This window comes from Micropterus dolomieu, linkage group LG20 (genome assembly GCF_021292245.1).
Source record: "Micropterus dolomieu isolate WLL.071019.BEF.003 ecotype Adirondacks linkage group LG20, ASM2129224v1, whole genome shotgun sequence".
NCBI classification, from domain to species: domain Eukaryota; kingdom Metazoa; phylum Chordata; class Actinopteri; order Centrarchiformes; family Centrarchidae; genus Micropterus; species Micropterus dolomieu.
Genome location: NC_060169.1, coordinates 36,056,799 through 36,081,705, shown reverse-complemented (window position 1 = coordinate 36,081,705; position 24,907 = coordinate 36,056,799). Strand labels below are relative to the sequence as shown.

The 24,907-nt window shown below is 41.5% G+C and overlaps 3 protein-coding genes across 4 annotated transcripts in view; 1 reads left to right on the top strand and 2 right to left on the bottom strand.

Annotated features, from left to right (window-relative positions):
- Positions 1-3,080: 3,080 nt before the first annotated feature.
- Positions 3,081-10,851, bottom strand: rasl12 (RAS-like, family 12). Its single transcript, XM_046032379.1, has 5 exons — positions 10,481-10,851; positions 9,841-9,897; positions 9,127-9,200; positions 7,776-7,966; positions 3,081-6,171 (listed from the first exon to the last, which is right to left on the bottom strand). The coding sequence occupies exons 1-5, from the start codon at positions 10,599-10,601 to the stop codon at positions 5,838-5,840; spliced, it is 777 nt and encodes a 258-aa protein (XP_045888335.1). The 5' UTR covers positions 10,602-10,851; the 3' UTR covers positions 3,081-5,837.
- Positions 10,852-11,685: 834 nt separating this feature from the next.
- On the top strand, positions 11,686-14,089 carry kbtbd13a (kelch repeat and BTB domain containing 13a). The gene has a single exon (XM_046032376.1). It carries the CDS (start codon positions 11,761-11,763, stop codon positions 13,222-13,224), a length of 1,464 nt encoding a protein of 487 aa, XP_045888332.1. The 5' UTR covers positions 11,686-11,760; the 3' UTR covers positions 13,225-14,089.
- The window catches only part of ubap1lb (ubiquitin associated protein 1-like b), a 12,944-nt gene continuing 1,563 nt past the window's right edge, over positions 13,527-24,907 (bottom strand). Inside the window, exons 2-6 of one of the 2 annotated variants that reach the window (XM_046032377.1) lie at positions 21,074-21,191; positions 19,572-20,174; positions 17,288-17,494; positions 14,162-14,263; positions 13,527-14,017 (exon numbers count right to left, since the gene is read on the bottom strand). In XM_046032377.1, coding sequence (XP_045888333.1) covers positions 13,883-14,017; positions 14,162-14,263; positions 17,288-17,494; positions 19,572-20,174; positions 21,074-21,178 — 1,152 coding nt within the window. In that variant the 5' untranslated portion in view covers positions 21,179-21,191 and the 3' untranslated portion in view covers positions 13,527-13,882. Of the gene's footprint in view, positions 14,018-14,161; positions 14,264-17,287; positions 17,495-19,571; positions 20,175-21,073; positions 21,192-24,907 lie in introns of those variants that run through there. The other variant, XM_046032378.1, reaches the window with a different exon arrangement.

The window sequence follows — 24,907 nt, the reverse complement described above, 5'->3', positions numbered from 1 at the left end:
GTCAGTCAGGTCCATCTTGCAGACTGTTCTAAAGCTCTTATTTCTCCTCCCCATCGCCCAGCAGTGTTCTGCTGAAACATGTTTCCATTCCCAGTTTGCCTAATTCTTTGAATAAATCCGTCCTTTGCTTGGCATAGAGCGGGGAATTCATTATGACGTGTATGACAGATCCCAGGACTCCACAGCGTTCACAATTGCCATCTCTGTGCCTCCCCACTAGCGTCAGACAAGTTGCTAAACCGCAACATCCCAGTTTAACGTCAGTTAACGTCATCCCTCCAAAGGCATGCTCAATCTATTGCCAAGCTGAACTGCAGGTTGAATGTTGTACATCTTTCTCCCTCTTTTGTCTGCATCCCATATTCCATATACTCTGACTCAGTCTCTCACTGATGATGCTGCGGCACTCCACCTAAGTGGACCTCTACACCGTCCCTGCTCACACTTGCCCTAGCTTCCCTATCTGCCACCTCATTACCCTCGACCCTGACATGTGCTGGTACCCAAAGAAAACTCTGCGTTTATTATTTAATAGACAAGTCTACATCCACTACTGACCCTAGCCATTGAGGGATAGGTGGCCAGCATACTACCTCTACCCCACTTAATCCCATCTCCTCTAACTGAAGAACTACTATTTGAATATATAACTGTGCCTATTAATCCTATTACCACCCTTTTCAAACTCCCAGCACTGCTCTAGCTGAGAAAATGATGGAGGAGCTGTAGCTAATCATTTTAACGTTGCCCAATTATTTATTGCTAATTTTGTATGCTGCAGTCTCAGTGGAGCCTCCCCTGCCCCCAATAGCAGAATAACCCCAGTACATAGCTTCAGAGCCCTGACCTGAACATCATCCAACTTAGCCAGCACAGACTTGGCTGCTGAGCCATATACCAAACACCCATAATCCAATAATTGCTCTTATCATGGTCTTATAACTCATCATCAACAAGAACACCCAGACAACCATCTCATAATATTTATGACCTTCTCACACTTAGTTATACTTTACACTTTTCCTATGTGTGCTCTGTATGTCAATTTTTCATCCAACGATACTCCTAAAAACTTAGGACCATAACTCTTTTTAGAGGTTGTCCATATACTGAAAGCCCCTGATTGTTTGTTTTCTTTTCAAAAAGCGCATATTTTGTCTTTGATACAGTCAGCCCAACCCTGCACCTTATCCAAGGCACTCTGCTTCATCAAATACCCCAAGTTATGGCCTCTCTGCCATTCTGCTAACAGTCAGCAGAATGGAATCTGCAAAAACAGATCCACCAAAGCCATCTTCCACTTTATCTATATCGTTCATCATTATATTAAACGGGATAAGACTGACCCTGCAGGGTCCCATTATTTATGCTTACAGTGCCTGAATGACCCAGCAAAAAACAAACTTTATAGGGACTGCTGAAACAGATCTCAGTCATGACAGCAAAAGTTAGTCACATAATCACTTCCTCTTAAGTGATTGTGTCTACAAAATAAAAGCGTGGGAATGTCTTTGCAGCAGTACTTTATGTTGTGTTTAATTGAGAGCTTTTACTAAAGTTTTGACACACCTCTGAAAAAGCCATCAGAAAACGGGAGATTGGATTGGGGACACGAAAATAAGCATCCATAGGATGATGTGGAACAATCGCGGGAGAACGCGCTCCTGCACATGCTTAATTGTGAACATGTAAAACGTTCTCTTCACAATCTATTTGTAGAAAAGGGAGAAAAATAATACTAGCAGCAAGTGAGAATTGAACACACAACCATTTGAACAGGATTCCTGAGCACTACTGACTGAGCTAAAGAAGCACATATTGAATCACAGATTATAAATGATAAATTGACTATGTTCTGGCCCGCCATCTAATGACTTGAAAAAAAAAAAATTGCCCCAATGCTAGACTTATTTGCCAACCCCTGCTCTAGCCTATACACAAGTCTATCTGTAACCATTCTTTCCACTACCTTAAAATAACTGCTGTAAAGGCAATTGGTCTGTAAGAGCCAGCTTCCTTCCCAGGTTTTCCCCCTCTTTGCCCACAGTACTAATGCTATGTGCTCCCTGAAAAGTCTTGACCAACAGGTCAGCTGTCTCCCTGTTGCTTACAGCCTCTTTATCTCAAGAGGAATATTCTGACTGTTAATCCCAACCATTCAATGAATAATGCCCCAAACACTCTTAACAGTTGTTTCTGTCCATCTCTACATTTACTCTCCTGTACTTGATTGCCTTTCTTATAGACACTGCACTGGGTTGCTGCTTCCCCTTCTCTCTTAGCTCCATCTCAAAAAACTTTAATTTGAGTAGCCTCATCACCCTTTGCCCACCCACTGCCCCTTACCAGCTCAGCCATGGAAATCTCAAGTCAGACCCCATAAATCATCCCTTTTATACAAGCTTTGGCCAACTGAAACGCAGACTTACAAAATACAATCAGCTTCCCATCGGCCAAATTCCGAGCATTCAGGATTTCACTCAGCTTCCTTCCTCAGTGCCCCAGCAAGCTGAATTGGGTTGAAATAACTAAACCCAAATTGCCCTTCCTTCAACTTAAAGATCAATTTATATTCTTCTGGCTGGCTGTTGTCCATTCTTATTACATTTGTCTCTCCCTGTTGAGCTCTACCTCCTTCTAACTCTGGATAAGCAATAGTTTAATTTCTCCTTTCCCTGCTCTCCCCCCACCTTCTTCCTCATCCTGCAAGCAGGAGCAATAACTTAATTATTTGTTTTGCTTGGTATTTCGATAGCTAATATTAGCAACAATTGCTAAAAAAAACAGGCTGCTTCTCAATCAGCTGACCTGACACTCTGCCCAACCCTTCCCGAGTCAGATCTGATACATCACAACCTCACTGGAGTTTCATACCGGAGTGGAGAGAGATCAAGTGTATCTCTCCCATGTTTCATGTTTGATTTGTTTTCCCATTCACCATCTAGTAAAAAAATATGTGTTCATTGTGGATCTGAGCAAAACAAGGAGCACAAACAACTAGAAAGATTTTTTATATCTGTTATATCCCCCATTAACTTTTATTTTAATGGATGCAATTAAAGTTGGAGAAAGTCGAAGAGTCTGTCAGCAAGAAACACATCATTTATCATTATTTTCATTCAGTCGTGTGAGGCGTGAGTATCGGTTTTGATATGAGTTAGATCTACATTATTTTAATTTCCCCTGAAACATTTAGCCTAATAAATCATTCCAGTGATCAAAAGACACCATGATCATATTCAATAGGCCTAATGAGTTCACAATCGAAATATCAATAAATATAGATGCAAATAATGAATAAATCATATTAAGGCATTCTGTCAGTAGACAAGACCCTGTGCCTCTGAGCAGGAAACAGGGTTTAATACAATGCTTCATGTGCAGGTGTTAAACGGGTAACAGCTACAGAGAGAAAACATGCAGCTCTGGCAGTGATAAATGTGTGCGTTTATTAGTATCAGCACAGTGTACCGACACAAACTCCATCAGTGACTGACAGCTGATCCAGCTGTGGTCAGAAGTGCTTGTCAGCATTGATTCTTTTTCATTTAAGCTACGTAACTTACGTAGGTTATGTTACTTAACGTAACTTCTGTAACTAATATGCTTATTTTATCCCAAACCATAATTTTCCTAAACCAAACAAAGTAGTTATGTTGCCTAGCCAAACTGCAACCATTTCACAACACTCACTACTCTAACCTGACATTATATTGCTAACTTCACCGCGGAGACAAAACCAAAACAGCACTAAAGGGGTACCCAGGGCCTTTAAAATCGATGCTTAAGTGGTCTTGACCAAGTTTCCATATGTGAAGTCAGAATGTGTTTTGGTTTAACAAACACCTGCACATGAATAACAACTTTGTGCTTGGCCCTGGGGGGCTCTGGTGTGGAGCACTAGAGTGGAGGAGGTGTGACCACTAATGCTAACTGAATGGGGTCTGTTTGTGAGGACGTCCAATATCCAGTTGCAGATTGTGATTTATCCAGTCTAGTAAAGTAACGGAGTAACATAACTACTTTTATCACTCAGTAATAACTAAAGTAATATTATTACTTCTTTGAGGAGTAATAAGTAACAAATTTATTACAATTTCTGAGTAACTTGCCCAACACTGTTAATGACAGCAGCTCTGCTTTGTGATCATATAGATCGACATTTAAACCGATGTATGAGAGGTGACTACATGTTGTCTTCTACTGTCTCACAGTCGACCCTCACTGAGCAACTTAGATCTTATAAAGTCTCAGTTTTCCAAAAGATTTATTTGCTTTTAGAGAAGCTCTGTTTTGTTGAGAGAAAGTCTTGAAACAGTGAGAAAAAGATGTTTAGAGTGTTTAATTTGGACCAGCTCTACACTGGGACAGAGTTGAATCAAGAATGAATAAGAGAGAGAAGTAAAGACCCCGCCCTCTTTCACAGCGCCACACAGCTGACCAGTCACTGCAGAGAATCAGTATGATGTAAGATTGTATTGTTGTTATGAATAGTTACAAAAGCTGATAAGAGTTTCAGACCCAGAAAGACGACCCGACCAGCACTTTGTTTGAAGCAGACTGAGGCTTTGAGCCCACGTTAAAGCCCATTAATTTTCTACAAAGGTTTCAGTACCAAAGATAAACTGTCAAACATTTACATGATCAGGAATAATAATAACATGGTAATGTAAGCAGCAGGAAAGCAAACACAGGAGGCAGCGTGGTGACTCAGAGGAGGCTGTATATATTCCACACACAAACACACTGAACTATATCATAGTAATATTACAATGTTAGTGTAACTGTGTAGTTCATATAAAGACCCAATGTCATCTGTCACGTGACAGCTCTTGGGTCTTATCTTAAACACGGTGTGGAGGCCTACATATCAGCTTAGGCAGGCTTTACCACCCGAGCTGAAATCTTACAGACTGGAAAACGTTGGTACTGCACTGAATGAAACCATTTAGACCAGCAACAAAACAAGCTGACTGAGAATCAGATTGAGCTAAAGACAGTCAGAAGCTGTGACTTCTTGTCACAACAGGATGTACAGAAAGCTAGCACTGGATTACAAGTTCTGCAGTTATAAGGAGTGTCCTTTTACTCTGATGTATGGGTGCTTATTTGTTATGGACATCAGAGATAATGAAATCGGAAAGTGTACTTGAATCACACTGAATCTAAAATGATGTGTATGATGTCTGCGTGTTCATCTTTGACTCTGAGGAGCTGTGAGTCGCTGCTGCAGCCCTGAGCGCTCAGATCAGCAGCCAAACTACAATACCTAACTACCTGCATGCACCTGTCCCTCTCAGCTTAAACAGTATCTTTGACTCTCTTCTCTCCATCTACACCCCCTTCAACTCCCCCACTGAGTCCCCACACCCTAACTGTGTGTTTGTCAACCTGGACATGGGAGTGACCCACGTTTGCTCTGTGGATGGTTTTACCTGCCTGTCAGGTGTCAGGTGGTGGGTTTCATATTCATTTTCTCTGCTTTTTTTTTTCGTGCCGTCCATCCAAATGATGAAGGAAAGGTTATTTTTCAGAAACAAAGTGTGAATAATTCAAACTGGTGTTCTGAACATTATTCTGTAGGATGGTTCAGTTGTGGAGCAGAGTCCAGTTTTTCTGTGTTCAGAACAAATTGAAATGGGGAAAACAACGTCTGTATTTTTGTTTCTCTGTTTGTTCCTCTTCCTCAGGTTGTTGCCTCGCTGAAATTGCCACCAGTCTGTGGGCTATTGCCCTGCTGTGTAGCTGTTCATGTTATTGTGTCCACCCACTTTCTAGCTCAGAGTATCTAATAAATATGACATTATCAGTGGACATGGTGGAGGGGTCAGAAGGTATCAGAAGATCTTAAAGCCTTTGAGCAGGGTGAGCGTGGCGGCCCTCCGTTTGCTCTGAGCTCTGGACGTCTTCACGGTGACCAGCTTGGCGGTGGCGGGGGCCGGCAGCTCCTTGTAGCAGGGGGTGGTGAACGACGGGACGCCGAGCAGCGCTTTGTCCTCGCTGATGTAGACGGCCGGTACCAGACGGCTGCGCTCTCCGCCCCGCCTCGCCCTCCTCACCGCCTCGTAGAAGACATGCTGCACGGAGCGGAAGTCCAGACAGGCCGACACCTCGAAGAACAAACAGCCAAAACGAGACGCCAGGGCCTCGGCGTCACACTGACTCACCTGCCTGAGAGGAAACCAGCTGTTACAAAAACTACTGTCCTGCTGTACTGTGTATTCCTCTGTCATACAGGTGCCTGACTGAGGACAGTCACACTGATAAAGCTTTCTCTTTATACTTCTGCGTACATTTGATACAGTTTGCTTAAACAGTTAGCCTACATTCATTAGGCTATGTTTTCATTTGCTTTTTGTTTGAAGATTATAAGACAGCCGCTACACAGCACGCAAAGAAGAACACCTGTTGGTTTAGACAGTGTTTTTATATTATATTATTGTAACTGTACTAACGGGATTGGCAGTGTTCTCCTGTCCTTCAGACCTGTGGGTAAGAAGCTGCTACAATTTCTTCTTCAATAATCTTCTTTAATCGACACCAAGATGCACACCAGCTGGCTACATTGGCTACAGCTCTGTAGCAAGTCACTGTCTTCAGACTCCCGTAACCTTGGCAGGTTGGAACCAAAATACTCTGAACCAACAACTTATAACAACTACTAAACCTAATTCTGCAAGTCCAACTAATATTATATTACACCTACTGTAACACAAATCCGCCTATAGCCTACTGCGCAGTTTTATAAGCAACATATATTATTATAATGAACTTAAGTAACCCAAATCTATAATGTATACAGTAACTAAGGTTACATTATTAGCCTATACATTTATATTTTTCACACAGTAAATGTTAGCATGCTAACATGCTAAACTGCCATGGTGAATACTGTGAGGCCTATGTCACTGCTAAACATTAGCATGTTAGCATTGTCACTTTCTATGACATCTTTTTTCATGTCCAATGGCAACAATTTTCCAATCCTTGCTTTCTGTAATATCTGTGCATTGCACCTACAGTAAGGTTGAGGTTGTGGGGAGATTGTGATGATGACAAATGAGCTATGTTAAAGGGATGGTTAGAGTAAGGCCATTAAAACAACAGGTTATGGTGTGGGATGGAGTGCGGTTAATAAATTGCAGCTTTGTGATGGGCAATAAAATGTGATCTCCACACCCTGACTTTCCATCTCACTGCATAAAACCTATTGGACCTAATGGAGGAAGTGCAGAATTGACTGATATGGAGGAAGGCCTTTATCCTACTGGGCTGCTTTGTTACTGTGCACATGTTAGCATGCTGTTGGGCCAAAATGTCACTCTGCCACAGCTCTATGACGTCCTGTAAATGAAAGATTTTACAAAGGATTTGTTGGACAAAGGAGCTTAATGCAGTCTGAGTATTTTACCAACTCAGAACCAGATCCAAATTGGACCAGCTGTCAGAATGATCTCAAAGCTTTGCCGTGATAGGTCCAGCCTCACAGAGCATCTAGTGTGACTGTTTAAATTCTCCACATTGTTAACTGCCTACCACAAACCACTACAACAGGAAGAAGCGGTCACTTTCACTAAAACTTTCTGTAGCCCGCTGAGTTCAGAAATACAGAAGACTTTTTCAGTCTGTATCTGTATCCTGAGGCACAGCACACATACTGATGGACTGGATGAAAGTTAGAGGAGGAGGTCCAAACGGTCTGAGGGGTTTGGAGTTTATAATGTTTTTATTTTTATTTCCCCCATCCACCCACACGCACACACACGGATACCAGCCTGTATCTGTCCATGTCCAGCTTGCTCCCCAGCAGGATGATGGGCGTTTGTGGCTTGAAGGTTTTGTTGTGCAGGGCGAGCGTCTGCAGGTATAGCTGGCAGCCTTTAAAGCTCTCCATGTTGTCGATGCTGTAGACCACAAGGAAGGCACTGGCCCATGTCAGATAGCGCTCGCTGTTCACTGGACCCTCCTTCAATAGCACACACACACACTGCACATTCATGTTTTCATCTATAATTATTATATTGTATATATTATATTCAATATCCAGTACTTTCAGATAAAAAGTAAATAAAAAATGTTTTCCACTGTGTCATAAAGAACTATACCACTGTTCATTCTGCAAATCACTGTGCACTAAGGCCAAGTTATTTGAATATGAATATATTATTGGAATATATTTTAGTGTTATTATATATTATTTTTGTGTTATTGTCCTATCCAGAGTGGCAGTTGTGTGGCAATGTGCCAATTATTTCATTTCTGAAAAGCTGAATGTCTTTATTTATGTGCATGTATCATTTTGGATTGGATTGTAGTGTGGTGAACAGTTCCTGTGTTCCACCAGCAGGTGTCAGGCCAGACTCAGAAATGGGTCTGAGGTGGGTTTGTACTTTTACTTTGATGTACAAGAAAATAATGAATTTTATTTTATAGGGACACTTTTCCTGTGACAGGCAGTATTGTAATGCGGTGCAGACTTATATTAATACTTAATAATATAACTGTAACCTGAGGTGTTTGACAAGTCTCTTCAGGCTGATTATCACAACTTTCCTTTGTCTTATATAATATTAAACTGAGTATCTTTGGACTGTAGATGTCACGTTGGACTCCTGGAAATTAAATTGGAGTATTTTCACTATTTTCTGATGTTTTATAAATAAAATTTCATGTGGTAAAATCATGGGTAGATTATTCAATATGAAAGTAATTATGAGGCTAAATACGCAGCAGAGGCCCTTCAGCCTTCATTATGAAACTTTCCACGTCCACAGTAGCGACTGTTTTATCTTCTCCTGTACTCTCAGTCACAGCCTAATACTCTTGTATTGACCTTGAGTTCAGTCTGGGTCAGGAACTTTTTTAATGGGGGGGAGGTAGTTTAATGAGTGGAGTATTATTAGCACACCAATGTTTTATAATTATATTATTAGTAATAGTAGTAGTAGTATTGTGTTTGTTTTCGACGATAAAGTATATTTAAGTCTACATATTACAACATACATACATACAATATTACATATTAAAATGATAACGCGACACAGAGAGACTAGACATGGAAGGCGAGTCAGCAGCTGAACATAATGTGAGTATACACTGACAGCCAACACAGCAGTGTGTTCATACCTGGTCACAGGTGTCCATCACTCTCACTGTGACTGGCTGCTGGTCCACAATCTCTTCTGTTGAATAGATGTCCTCTGTATGGCAGCCAAAGACACAGAGAGACATTCTCACAGATACATCTCAATGTTTTCTACAGTGGTGGCAGAAGTTGGGAGGGGGGCATGGGAGGGTCAACCCAGGGTGCTGGGTTTGAATCCAGCACGGACCCCTACTGAAGGTGCCCCTGTGCAAGGCCCTGAACTCCTAACTGATCACCGGGAGCTGTAACAGACAGTACACATCTTGTGTCCAGCAGTTAAACTTTACAAAAGCTTATTAAAATGACACCATGTGAGAGGTTTAGAGGGGAAATGTCTCTTTGGTGGAACTGACAATAACTCTAACTAATCTGAAACACAGTAACGGGCTCAAACTAGACTAAGACTAAGACAAGCCAAAAAGGTCGGAACTATTTCATCTTTAATGATGTTGGTTTCCTGAACTTATCATTTGTGTTTTTATGTAGTCTTACGCTGTAACCCCAGTAACTACATGTATCAGATGAATGTAGTGAAGTAAAAAGTACAATAGTTTTTCTCAAATATAGTGGAGTAGAAATGTAAAGTAGCATGAAATGAAAATACTCAAGTAAAGTACAATACTTGAGTAAATGCACTTTCCACCACTGAATGTCTCTGTATTATTGGTATCAAATTGAAAGAAGAGCGATCTCACCTAGATAGGGGTCATATTCACTGATGAAGCGCTTTGTGAGGAATTTGACAGTCAGTGCTGTAAAACAGGGAGAAACAGAGAACACAGAGTGGGTGACTGGTGAGCCTCGGGGGACCCTCAGGGGTCAGCGGCGGCCCTGAGAAAGCAACAGCTACATAAACATTAACAGTTAACATTAGCATGAAACTCATAAAGCACACATATATCAGGAAGGTCAGAGGGAGTTATGGAACAACAACATCTGAATAAAGTGAATATTCAACTGTTCATTTGTCAGTTTAGACTGTTATTAGCTTTAAAGCTCAAATGAATCAAGAAACAGCATACAGTTAAACGAAGAAGCTACATATGCTTAGGAAACTGGGCTGAAATTTTTTTAATGAAACAGGAATAAGTCATATTATCATTTTCCTGGTAGGCCTATGTTAATGCAGTCAGCTGCAGGAAATTAGCACAACATCGTCAACAGGGCAGAATTACAGTAATTTAGCTACTACTTGTTAGGAGCTAGTGATTGAGCTGACTGGTTCAGTAAACTAGTAAACTACATTAAAAAGCAACCAAGACAGACAGCTCAAGAAGAAATTGAAAGAATTGAAAGATAAAGAATTGAATTTAAATATCCAAGTTAAAGTGGGACCTGATTTCCCGGAGCCCATCACACCGAGCAGCACCAGGTTACAGTCGGCTGGACTTCTGTCAGGAGCTGCTACTGCTGCCGCTGAGTTACCCTGCTTCACTTTCCCGAACATCGACGACATGATTATCTTTCAACAAACTTATTTCTGACAAAGTCTGTCTGCGGTCTTGTTTGATAATGCCGAAGTAGATAAAAATACATGTCCGTACAGGCAGGCTGTAGTTGAAAAGTGCATGTCTTTTATTCCTGCAGATGAGCGTCAGAAAAAGTAAAAGAACATTTCCTCCTCAGATCCGAGTGGACTCATTCGTTTCCCAAACATTATAGTCCAGAAACTGTGCTGTGCTGTGATTCTTCTGCTCCCATGAGAGGGGAAAACAGTCTCGTGTGCAACTGATGCACTGACCTCTCCATTTTAGGAAAAGGACTTCAAACCAAGCTTGTAAAACCTGAACTGTAGGGAAACACCAGCTAATCCGCTGAACTGAAACTATGTACACACAAGGCATTCATACAGCTCTTATTTCATTCACCAAAGGCCTCAGGAGCTCCCCTTGTTTTGATATATTCATAATTATGCTTGTTTCCCTCTGTTTATCTTTCACATTCTATCCCAAAAAAGTTTTAAAAGTCTGACACTGTTAGCCCCACCCAAGACAAAATCAAGACAACTGACAACTGACAACTTGTGCCCTGTTTCTTTAGCCTATACTAGTGATCACAATAGTATCTTATGGCTCACTCCCATCATCAGCTCCAGAAAGAACCATGTATGTTCAACACTTTGTGTTCCGAGCACTAGTGGAAAGCTTTTGTGAAATATTTTACTCCTGCAAAAGTATTAAACTTACTAACAAGAGTACTGCATGTCCTGCTCAGATAGTGGCATGCACAATATGTGACCCAGGGGAACAACCTATTGTTTTGGTCCGACTGTTCCTCCTGCTCAAGGGCAAATCTTCAGCTGTTCCACAACTGTCAGCCACAAACAAAGAGCAACACAAATTATCAGCACTTCACAGCACCCTGCCATTATCCGGATCCTCTTTCTCCTCTGGCTGCATGTCATCATAATGTACTTGAACTGTGTCACACGTCCGCCTGCTATGTATAGTCTGATCTCAGAGAGTAGCCTGTAAGCTAGCATCTGATCCAGACAGGAGGCTTTCAGTCTCACTGGCAGTACGCGGGAAAACACCACGGATGTAGCGTTTTGATGTGGATCAAACACTTGTTGTTGTGAGTGTGCAGTTCAGCCGGGATGTCATGAAAGGGAAGTGATGGAGTCCAGCAGCTGTCCACGCGCCAAGCCAGCGGACAGCCTGAGGGTCAGCATTCACCACAGCTCTTTTGTTGTGGACAAAACCCTTCTGGCTCAGAACTGTGAGTACTTCAGAGCATTGTTCCAGTCAGGAATGAGAGAGTGTGAACAGGAAGAGATCCACCTGCGATGTGTGGGGGTTCTGGGGTTTGTGGTCATGCTGCGGGTCCTGGCTGGGGCGCGACCCTTGTTGAACAGCGATCAGATTGTGGAAGCCATCGAGTGTACTGCTTTTCTGCAGGTGCAGGCTCTCACCAAGCACTTGATCAATATCATCAATTCTGAAAACTGCCTGCTCATGTACCACACCGCTGCCACCTACGGTGTCTGGGAGCTGTCCCACAGCTCCGCCTTATTCATCAGAGATGCGTACTCTGACCTGAAGGAGGATCTTCACACCTTGCCCAACAAACTGGTAGAGTACGTTGAGTCTCTTCTCCCGAGTAGCTACATGGCAGTGTGCAGCCACTCGCCCTCCAATGAGCGGCTGCAGGATCTCCAGAGGACCGTCTGCTACCTGGACGAAGACACCGGAGAGTGGAAGGTCCTGACACATCTGCCTGTGAGCACGAGCACCACCATGGCAGGCGTGGCCGTCCTGGACAACAAACTTTTCATCATCGGAGGAGTGCACGATATAAGCAAGAAGGTAGTGGAGACTGGTTTCTGTTACAACCCTGCAGCTAACACATGGTCCACCATCTGTGGCCCCCAGCAGCTACGCTATAACTTTACTCTGATAGGTCATGAGGGCTGCCTCTACGCCCTGGGAGGGGAGTACAACATGAAGGCCCTGTCATCTGTGGAGAGATACAGGGTGTCTAATGGGAGCTGGAGTTTTGTCTCCCCCCTCCCTTGCCCTGCAGCCTCAGTGGTGTCATCTGTAGCCACAAACAGGATCTTTATCTGTCTCTGGAAAGGTAAGGGGGCCACAGATATACACGAGTACGTACCTGAACAGGACCAGTGGGTTCTGGTCACCACGCTCGTCCGCCAACACAGTTATGGTCTTTATATGGTGGCCCATAAGGATAATCTGTATGTGATGCGCAACGGACCCTGTGATGACTTCTTACTGTGTGTGATGGACTGCTACAACCTGAGCTCAGGCCAGTGGACGGCCATGACGGGCCAGTACGGGAACAGTAAAGGCTCGCTGTTCACTGCTGTGGTCAGAGGAGACTCTGTGTTCACACTCAGCCGACAGGTGACCACAGAGTACACCATAGAGGATTACAGATGGAGACGTAAGCGTGAGATGAAAGGTTTTGGCAGGATTGGATCCATATATACATTTCTGATGAGGCTGCCTAAAGCCACTGTCTCCCTCATGGAAAACTCTCTGGGTCGGACTCAGGACCCAAACCTCAGAGACCTCGGTGACGGTTCCAGATTCTCCCCACAATGCTCTGATAACCTGTAAGTGCTGCGGAAAGATCATTGTGCTTTATCATCACGTGCGTCTTATATTCATTATTTTGGATGTGTGGTTCGTAAAAAGTCCAAAATGGCAAGAAACATCTGACAGATTTGAAACGGACAGATGTGTTTGGAAGAAGGGAAAAAAGATGAAGAATACAATGATAACCCAAACTGTCTGTTGTAAACATCCTCCACAATTTACAGATCCACTTCCTGCATCACCTCTGAAAATAACATGATAAACCGGAATTATCATTTGATAATCACCGTTCTGTTAAAAAAATAGAAGACACTGCCACAGTGTAGTTTCATACCACATCTTTAATAAATCGGTCACAATTACAACTAGTCAGATTACTTCAAACTGTTACTCAGATAACACGAGTTTAGTCAGTGCAGTTTTCATAACCAAAGAAAGCATGAATGTAATAAACCCTGTCAGCCAAGTCATGAGTGAAGCATCATCATCATCATTCTTTATAATTGCAATATTTCAACAATATACTCTTGAAGGCCACCGTCCATCTTTAACTAGAATAATGTGTGTCGAGTCGTTCTCTCTGCGCCTTTATCAACAGGAATTTCATGGTTTTCTGGAGTAAATAACAGATTTTAGGTTGCAGTTGAGTTATGTAAAGTATGTGTGTGTTGATCTGCCGTCACGCCACGCGCATCATCAGCTCCTCCAGCGCCCGTTCTCGGTGGTTTTCATGGACCAGCAGCACTTCTTTGATGGCGCTCTGCTGGAAGCCCATCTCATTGAACTGACTCAGCAGGTGAAGGAACTCCTCCGCCTCAAGACGAAGACATTGTTATGTTGTTGTTTTTTTACACAATTGTTGAAATAAAACTGACTCCATTTTAAAGGAAATTGTGGCCTTGTTGTCTCTAAGAAGATTAAAGACTATGTGATGTTGTAATCTCTCTGCATGTCTTACCTTTGTTTCGCAGTTTTGAAACATCTCCAGAGCCTCTTCTACCTGGGCCATATCATAACCCAGCTGACACAGATGGTCACACGCAACCAGGTAACTCAAGATCTGCAAACACATACACAAATATTCATTGTAGGACATATTGGGTCAAAGACCAAATGGAAAAGAGCATTCAAAAAAAGTTGGACTTCTGTTACCAATCAGTTTGTCGACATAAAAGGTAATAATCCGACTTGTTAAAGCTGCGGCATGCATTCAGGCTCAATCAAATGAATGGCCGTGCTTCTAACAGTCCTGCGACAGCCGCAGATACCGGACCTTTTTTTTAATTTGTTGCAGTCGAAATGTAAAGAGAATTTCAACAAATTTAACAAACTATATTGAAATAAATAAAAAATAAACTGCCTACCCCAGCTTTAAGGCTAATAATATCTCTGGTTTGGACTGCTACCCATCAAGCAGTGGTAGAGAATCCTTTACTTTAGTTAAACCACACAGTAAAAATAATGAGAAATGTCCATCATCACAACTCCCCAGAGCCCCCTGAGGTGACACCTTCAGATTGTTTGTTTAGTCCAACCAATAGTCCAAACCTTAAAATGACTACACATGAGGGAAAGCAAGGAAATCTTTCAAATTTGAGAAAGTGTAATCATGAAATATTTGGCATTTTTGCATGAAAAATGACTTAATCCATCATCAAAATAATTGCCTAGTTAATTTTCTATCAATTGTCTCATTGTTTAATTGACTAATAGTCTAAGCTCTTATTGCGTATACTGTTAGGTACTTTAATTTTTAACAAAGCATATTTTTTAAGCTCCTAATGTCTTCATTTTGGAAAGTAACTCTAGCTGTCAGATAAATGTAGTAAAGTAAAAGGATGACATGTAGTGGAACAGAAGTAGAAAGTACAATTAAAAGACCGTAAATACCTGAAATTTGTCTTTAAGTACAGTACTCAGCTAAATGTGCTTAGTTACATACCACCATCGTCATCTGGTTAAAGCTCATGATTATCTTTTATGTCACATCGTGGGTCTATTCTAAAAGTCTAAACCTGTTGATGTTTATCTCCGTAGGATTAGAGCCTTACTATCTTTATCTTTTCACACTAATCCACCGTCTGCATGTGACTCCAATCAGCGATGAGCCTTAATCACAAAGTGTGGAGAAACCAACTACAGACTCATGATGATATAAGCAGGACACCACAGGCATACTGTTGCACGGAAAAAGGCAGTGAAGGCATCACAGGACAGCACACAGCCAGACAATTGATTTCAGCTCAGGGGCTGAGCAGAGGCCGAGGTTGTCTCTCAGACATCCGTGCAGTGAAATGCAATCTGTGTGAGAGCAGCGCGACCTCACCAGAATGAGACACAAGAATACGCTCATTAAGACGTTAGCTCTCCCCAGCTGATGACTTCTTATTAAAGTGATTTATCAGCTCCCAGATCAGCTCTTGTTGACTGATAAGGAGGGAAAGGCACAGAGAGACAGACGGGCTAACAGGGGCTGGTCTGGAATCAGACTATAAACGCTCCACATATCAGCGCTGCAGGATTATTCATGTACACGTTGCATGAATATTTCTCTTTATGTCACATGCATGTAACATGTCATTTACTGTGTGTGGAGGAAATGCTTGTGTAACTTTAAAGCTACACAAATGCTAAAGCTTAAAAAAATAAGCTAATTTATCAAGAGCTTGAAATTTGTCTGAATTGTAACAAGCAAATATGAATATGTATCAGCCAGTGTACCCTTCCATGTCTCCTAAAGTCCACTTTCTCCTATCTTTCTCATGTCAAAAATGGTGCTTCCTGCACATGCCTTTTTTCCCATCAACCCTGTACTGTGGCTTGTGACGCAGCAGGCCATGTAATGGGAAAACACGTAACACGCCGTGGAAACTCTGAGGCCTATTTTTACACTGGCTTAGAGTGGGGTAGTATACTGTATTTAGAGTTCATTACCTCCTCCAGCTGGCTAGTTGGTACATATTTTCTGCTTGTGTGGAGACAATATAAAGAAGATATATATATATATTTCTTTTTTTAATTTTTTTATTGTAATTACAAAAAGAATTAATGAAGATGTTACATGTTTCAATGCAGAAACATCAGCCTCACTGTTCTGTGTTACTCTGTGATTTGAATCTTGACTTCATGTTGAGGTCACAGAACTACCTGTTTCTGTCAGTTTTTATAGTCTGGTCATTTGCCATTGCCAAATCTGGACATCTGGAAGAGAGACAGCTAACACTAGCTACACCTGTTTCAGCTTGTTTGCTACTATTGGCTTCTTACTGAGTGTGTGGAATTAAGCTCACAGCTGTTTTCAGCTGCTTCCAGTCTTTGAGCTCCGCTTGGCTGAGTGGGCGTTCTGACTGCGTCAAATTTGCACATGGCACACAGTTTGACCTTCTAAAGTGTACAACGTTTTTGGTAGTATTACAATTATAAGCTCATATACTTTGATTTAAGGTTCAAACTCTGGAATGGTAAAAATGATATACAGCTCTTTCTGAATGAAATAGGTCCAATTTTAATTAAGGCTAGATCAACAAATCAGCCAGGCTCATATATTGGCCAATATAATACATATATACAGCATTAATCAGTATCAGTGTATATGTCCGCTGTTCAGGAATAGTAAATATCAGAACAAATATGTTGTCATTTAGAAACAGAGTCTCCATTATAGATAGCATTGACAAGTAGATTTTTAAACTGTAAAATGTGCTGCTCACTGTGTATCCGGGTCCCAATTTATTCAGTTCACTTCAATTTGTTGTCATTATATCAGTCCAGTATAATAAACATAGGAACATTGTGCAAACACTGACACAGTAAGAGCTGCACATTTAAGACAGTTTAGACATAAAAATACCAAACCACGATATATAGTTATTGGATGGATTATTTAAACTCCCACATGCTGATATCAATATCGGCCTCAAAAGTCAGTGTTCAGTGTGTAGTGCACAGCTACAGTCCAGGCTCAGAGCCAGCCAACATCTGCTGTCAGACCTGTAATAATCATGAGCTGATCCAGAGTCAGTATGAGGGGCAGACAGTATAGAAAAGTCAGAGGTCTTATCTGTTTTATGTGACACTAATTTACCTGATCTGGGGTCTGCTGGCCTGCCTTCTGCAGGGCAATGATGGCAGTTCGGAGGGGGTAACCCCGGGCAGTGATGGCCCCCAGCAGCTCTCTCTCCTCTGCGCTCAGAGCTGACAGGAGCTCTGCTGACGAGTCCAAACTAGAAGACAGGAGACCCAGGCAGGGTGAGGTCGCAGAGGGGGTTCTACAGGGGTCTGGGCTGAGAGACTATTAAGAAACAAGAGACTGTAATTAGTGTGTGTGTTTACACAGACCAAGAGTGCAGCACTACTCAGTCTGCCTGACTGAATCTGATTTTAAGGTTCTTTCTGTTGACAGCAGGTTTGACCTGAGATGCAGAGAAAGACATGTTCACAGGACTTCCACTTGCTAATCCTGACGAACCTTTTATAACCTGGCTGGATTCAGGAAGCAGACTTTACACAGTCTATGTTTAGAGTGCAGATCCCTGAAAACGTTTTGGGAATGTGAACTTGAAAAAAAAACAGATGGTTAGGATTAATTTCCTCTTCCAGCTAACAGTGTTGACATTCCTACACAGAATTAAAGGACACTTAACGACTGACTTATTGCCAACTTGTATAAACAGTCTAAAATGAATTCTGCTGTTTTGGGCATTGAGGGTATGTGTGATACTATTGTGAACCCTGTCTATAAATGTGTGGAGATTTATAGTAGGGCTCATGTCAGGAAAAGGTAATGCCCTGAGCTTTAGGCTGTATTCATCATCCTGCCGACCACAGTGAGGGCTGTCTGTACTGCAGAGCATTAGCTTTCCCTCAGCCACGCTGTAAACTCTCACTCAGTTCACATGGACAACGTAGCGTAATAAGGCTTTCATAGTTAAGGTAAAGTGACATGTTGTGAATAAAAAAAAATTGAAAGCACAAAGTGAAAGATGCATTTTGGCTATTCTCTATAAAAAGCAATTTAAAAAAGCTAATAAAAAGCCATCATCAGTGTTCCGCCTCTTTTACTCCCCACACAGACTGTTTATCTGCATGACGCAACCAAAGCCCGCTCAAACGTAATTGGTCAATACTGCTCAGACTACAAGATACAGACAGCACTGTTTATAGGGATGACATCTTACAACATATTACGATGTGGTATCTATAAATGAACATTGTGTGCTTCATGTGATATGAAATGAAACAATCTGTGAGTATAAGTGCCTGTCTGCCAGTATTAAAGCTCCTCTTTTTAATATTTTAATATTAAAAATGGATGGAATTGCTAAGTGTAATGTGAACGGCATCGTTCGTAGTGACAAACACATGGAGAGAATTATCAACTATCAACTTTAATGTTTAGGTTCATTCATTCCACTTTCATGGCATCGTTTTCAGCAGCAGCTGTTTTCCACACACACAAACAAACACACGTTTACTATTTTATTAATTTTATTTTTTATATATTATTTTATTTGTATTTATTAATTTTTTTAATACACACACAAACTATTTATGTTTTATTTTTTTATTTTATTTATTTGACGAACCATTTGAAGTAATTTCACAACACACATACACTTACTGTTTTATTTTTTGTATTTATTTATTTTAATTATTTATTTATTTTTAACACACACTTTTCCTGTTTTATTAACTTTATTTAGTGAACTGTTTGAAATTAATTGTTCTTTTGCATTTAAAGTTTTGGCAATATTGTTGTTTGACATTCATGCCAATAAAGCTGAATTTAATTAAATTATTTTCAGAGAAAAGGCTGGGAATAGCCACTGTACACTACTCAGCAGCAAACAGCAGACAGACACAGTTAGAGACCAGAGAACATAGTGGAGCAGTTAGCAGCTAAAGAGTCAGAGAGTTCCCTCAGGAGCTGGTGGAGACCAAAAACAGAGCTTAAAGAGAGAGAATATTGGACATTCATAAACAAACATAACTCCACATTAATGATCAAGTTGCTCTGTAAATGCTGGTTGTGGAAATACATCAACTTTAATTAGCATTTTTAAATAATCAGCTCAATGCCTAATTAAAATAATACACCAGAGATGTGTTTACAGCTTGTTGCCAACAGTTACAATGCAATGTCTGTGTGGGAGAATACAGCTTGAAAACCAGATGTCAGAAAATCAGATGTTTGTTCAATTGGAAACATCAGGAGCACACGCTTTTTCTTTTCATTAGCTTTCACCTTAGCACCCTTCTAGATTCGAGTGAGACTGCTATTTAAATTGATTAGGCTCCTATGAATCGAACTGGAGCTCCACTGGTCACACTATAATGTGTTCCCTTAATTTAAAATGTTTAATTCTTACCGTATGTGTTGTGCTGGGGAGCCTGTCCACTGTATTGGCTCTGGTGTTGGGGGCTCTGGTGTTGGGGGCTCTGGTGTTGGGGGTCCTGTTTGAGGACAGGCTCTTGGATTGGATGTCTGCATTGGGATCATGTTGTTTGGATGTCTCCAGCACTGAGAGGGAGCACTGTCGTAGGTTCTTCCTACGCTGGTGTGGCAGGCTGCTGAGGCAGGCCGGAGGGTTCAGGAGGTCTGGGACGAAGGCTCTCTGTGCTTTCCTCTGACCACGCTGGCAGGAAGCAGCAGAACGCTGTCCATCCGGGCAGGCTTTCACTGTCTTGGCTTTCTCTGCAGCACTCGGACCCTCATCCTCAGAGTCTGAGATGACAAACTTGGTGCGCAGGACGGTGGGGTTGAGGCTGTGGGAGCGCTGTCGAGGATTGGGCTCCCAGAAGTCAGAGCAATGGCGGCTGGCCAGGCGGCTCTCCTGCGGGCTGCTGAACATCATCCAGTATGGCGGACAAGATGGCTGCAGTCCTGATGAAGAGGAAAGTGGAGGCCGATGCTGGCTGGTGAAGCCACTCTGCAGCCCAGTTAGCACCCAGTTCTCCAGACTGAACTCATACTGTGACATGGACAAAAGACATGTGACAACTACTCTGTGCTCTCTCTTTTCTCTAGTCTGTTGGTCAAGTACTGGTCTCAAGTGAAATATCTCACCTGTTGCATGGATTACCTTGAAACCAATCCACTCTGATGATCCCTTAACTTTTCATCTTGGCTCACCACCAATATCAAATGTCCAACTCTAGCTCATGATGACATGTCTAAACAGTGATATATGCTAGCAGCTAGCGCTTTCTTAGGCTAGTCTTAGTTTAGCATGTTAGCATCAGCTATTTAGCGCTAAAGACAAAGTACAGCTAAGGCTGATGGGAATGTAATCAGTTCTACAGGTATTTGGTCATAAATCAAAGTATTGGACACATTTTGACCTGATCATGGCACTAGATGAAAAGTGAGGATCACCAAAGTTACAAAAGCTCAGAACATGAATCTCTGAACCACATTTCATTTCATTACATATCCATAAAGTAGTTGTATGGCCAGTTTGTCATGGCCTTTCCTTTGGTCGCCAAACTTTAACTTAAATTTTTGCCCCACTAGTGGTAACCCTAAAAACCCCAGACATGAGGCTAACATTCTAAAGCCACATTAGCAAACATTCAAGGCTAATAAACTCCACTAAAGTAGTGAATGCAAAGAAAGTCACACTGGCATGCGAGAAGCTAAAGTTTGCACTATGGGCAATGCTGGAGGAAAGGTCAAGGGGTCGTTAAGATCAGTGACAGGCTAATGACTAGTCGAGTCGCAATTTATGCAACTTTAACCTGCATCAATTCTTTTATTTTACTTGTTTGCAGCAGAAACAAGCTGTAAACATAACCTTGACACATCATCAGGAAGTGTACAACCTTTTTCCCTGCCCAAACAATGAGCTGAAACTCACTATTAACCACTCACCTCTGTCTCCTGCAGTATGGTTAGATAATCAGGGACAGTAATGTTGACATCTTCTATGACTTCCTGTGAGACACCCTGTGGCATCTTTAGGGGGACATCGTCCATACTGCTCAGCTCACTGGGAGACAAAAACACGCACACAGAGTTTTACTTCAGATTTGAGTCATTCTTGATACCATTCACCAACAGTGCAGGCACATGAACCCCATAAACTGAGATACACACACATGTCACTGTACAGTTTTTCTAACTGCTCATCACTTTTCATTATTTTTCAACCTGATTTTGAAAAACGTTAATGTTACAGCAGTGGTAATCAACATTGAATCAACACTGTACAAGAGTCATGTTTTCAACAAAGAAATACATTTGATCAATATTGTCTCAATGTACCTATTACCAACTTTCCTGCCAAAATATTTTAAATTGAATCATTTTAGGAGGCTGTGGGAAATCAGTCATCCTACCCAGATTCAAACCCCGGTCTACAGGGTGTTCTCAACCGTAGTGACAGATCACAAAGAAAAGAAAATAATGTACATGAGGAAAAGCTTTTGAAGGGAAAGGGAAAAAACTGCTGCAAGAATTATAAAAAGCTATCTTCAAATTACCAACGTTCTCATCCTGTTTTGGCAGAAAAAAACAAAACAATAATGCAGTAAGTAGTTGTAATAGTTAACTGTGGTAGTGCAACACCCTAGATTCTGAATGGCCATGGCATCATTATCATCATCAATCTTTGTTTCACATTTATCCTCTGACTCTTTACTAGTTAAATATATCAGTTGAAGATGGCCACAATATCCCACTGCAGCAGAGTGCATTTACACAAACAATCCTTCCACAGGAAGACTGAACAGCCATGCAGGCGAATCAAAACAGACGGTGTCTCTTATTTCGATTGTTTCTAAATCTGGCCTGCTGTAAATCTCTGTGTCATGGTAAATTTAGTAATGCTAAGATGTTAAAGCTGAGGTCGTCAACTCCTTTTCCCAGAAGCATTTCTGCTGCTCTTCCTCTGATAAAAGACCAGCCACTAAGCAACTTTCCACATCCAGTGAGATGAGTCTGCAATGAATCTTCTGTCTGGGCTCTAAAGGTCTGGACATGTAGAAGAGGACTTATTTGCTATGGGTTGGGATTTAACACGGTAGCCCAACTTATTGGATCTGATTGTCGTGGGATCGTCATCATATGTATGAATAAACAATATTTCAATATATTTCAATTTATTGATGGATAGCCCCTTGAGATGCAGCATCTCGTTTTCAAGAGCGTCCAAAATACACATATACATAATATAGGAAAAACAAAAACAAACAAACACTCAAATGCACAATTGAGTTACTAGGCAGCTTACACCCTCACCCCAGACCGAAGACACATCATTGCTCAGACATGTTATAGCTAGCTCAATGAGTACAATTCATTTACCTCATTACGCATTTGGAACCCATAATACATAAGAGATTCAATACAAAAGGTATCACATAAGAAAGACAGAGGTTGAATCCACAGGAGGTGAATCAATTAGACAATTACATGAAGCAAAATACAATTACAAGCAATACTGTTTAGTCCAGCATCAGTAACAAGAAATGTGGCATTTTGATTTTCCAAACACAATAAATGACAGATTGATCACTAAAACAATCAGATAAGACACCAGATTTAAATATCTTTTCCGGATTAGAGACCAGTATTGATATATAGACTCATACAAAAAGAATCCCTCTCAATCATCCCTCATGACCCTGCTGTGTGTGGCGGTCTGTATGTGCAGAGACACTGCCCCCTGCCTGTATGTTCTTATGTTGCTTTCATCGCAGTCCCTCTCCTCTGCTGGTGGTTGTATAAAGAGCTGCAGGTCTGTCTGACTGAGCTACACAGACAGACAGGATAGTGCTTCAACTGCATTCACACAAAATCTTCTGTGGCAAACGCTTCATCAGAGCTTAATTAATTAATCTTACTGAGTAAGTGATGTGTGCCGATGTGTGTGAATCAGAAACGAGTCTTAGTGATGGTGTAACTAAAGTTTTTACTGTGAAAAAACATGGCCCTACCGTAAAACTCCTGCTTTTAAAATGGAGTTTGGTTTAACAGACTGTCCACACCAAACACAGCTGTGAGCAGTGGATATTTTAACGTTAATAATTCACATAAATTGAACTGACCTACCTTCTAAACAACAAAGTAATTTAGGAAGTGGTTGTTAAAACCGACCTGTTTTCTACTTCTCGGCTCGAAGTAAAAAGTTGTGTGAGCACAAACGGCTATCACAATAGAGATGTGGTTTCACTTTGCCACAGCGATGAAATTAGTTTACAGTAACGTCACATTGGATGGACTACCAAGACAGCAAAATAAAGGATATTAACAACAGAAGAAGTGACACATGTTAGAAAGAGCCTACCTGCAGATTCATTAAGGTACTTGTGTCAGATTTGTCTGCTTTGGTGAAGGCAGACTCAAAGGTCACTCATCAAACCCTATTTCTTTAAATCTTGCTGATCATTACATGACTGTTTGCCTGACTGACATGGGGATATGGTTTTCTTATTTTATGCTATTAAATCGGCAAAGACAAGAATTTGCATTTACTACCGGTCAAATTACAGGGGCTGCTTTCACCCAGAAAGGGGCGAGGGCATGACGCAGGAGGAAAAGTACTGTTGCTCTTATCTATTCTGTCTTTAAGCAGGAACAACATGTGAGGAAGATGTTGTCCATTCATTCTGCCAGTTGCACAGGAAGTGGTGGAACCATTCCCCTGGGCTTGTTTCTGAACACTCTGTACTATGAAGTGGAAGCAACAAAAGCTGGAGCAATACTTCTCCAGGCTGCATGTAGGCCAACCTGCACGGTGGTCCCTCGAAGATGTTTGCATGGCATTTTTTATGTATTCGCCTCCTGACAGGACTTGAGTCAACCAATCAGCTTGCTTGACCTGCAGGTCGCTATGTTGTTGAGATTTGAGAGGTCGCTGTGCACCTCTTCAACCTGCAGTTACCCATAAGACCCTTCTCTGGGTAGACTGGCAGATGTTAGTATGTTTGGAGAATTAGAGCTTAAAGTTCACATTACATTCTGTCCTAGGACATTTCTCTGCACTCTGCAGCGTTCTCTGCAAAAAGAGGCTTGTGATCTAATAAATATTGATCAGAGCACAGACTGTAACCTGTGTCTGGGAGTGATGCTCCAGTTCTAAATATAGTGATGAAATGCTCTGGCGGTGGGAGTCACTATCAACGGCAATGTTTGGCTCAGTTGAAGTGTTCAAAAATCAGACTCTTTTATTTAAGCAGGCCTTTGTCTCACCGTGAGCTTTTAAATGTGAATAATCATGTGCTCTTTAAAATTCAAAAATACTATAATTTCAATTGTTCATGCACCTTTTAATATACACAAATACACTGATTACATTGATTGATGCCTTTTATTGTTTCATAATGTGTGATGCTTATGTATGATAATCTGATTGCTCCACTGTTTTATTGTTGCAATTTTTTTTATCATTGCAAAGCACCTTGTGACTTGTTCTGTGAAAGGTGCTATGTTAAATAACTTTTACTTACTACTTACTAATGCCACTCTAACAGCTAATCAGCATGCTCCCCTCTCCATGACATCCTCTATGCATTAACGTCAGCTACAAACTGTCCTCCTACAGCCTCAGGACACCACTGAAGAAGAGCACAGCTGACTACATGGATGAACACAGAAATTGTCCAATCAAAAATCCAGGTGCATATGACTGTGCACCCTAAGAGGTTCAGACAGTCAGCTGAAAACCTGTCTGCTCCATTGACTGTATAAAAGAAGCCCCCCTAC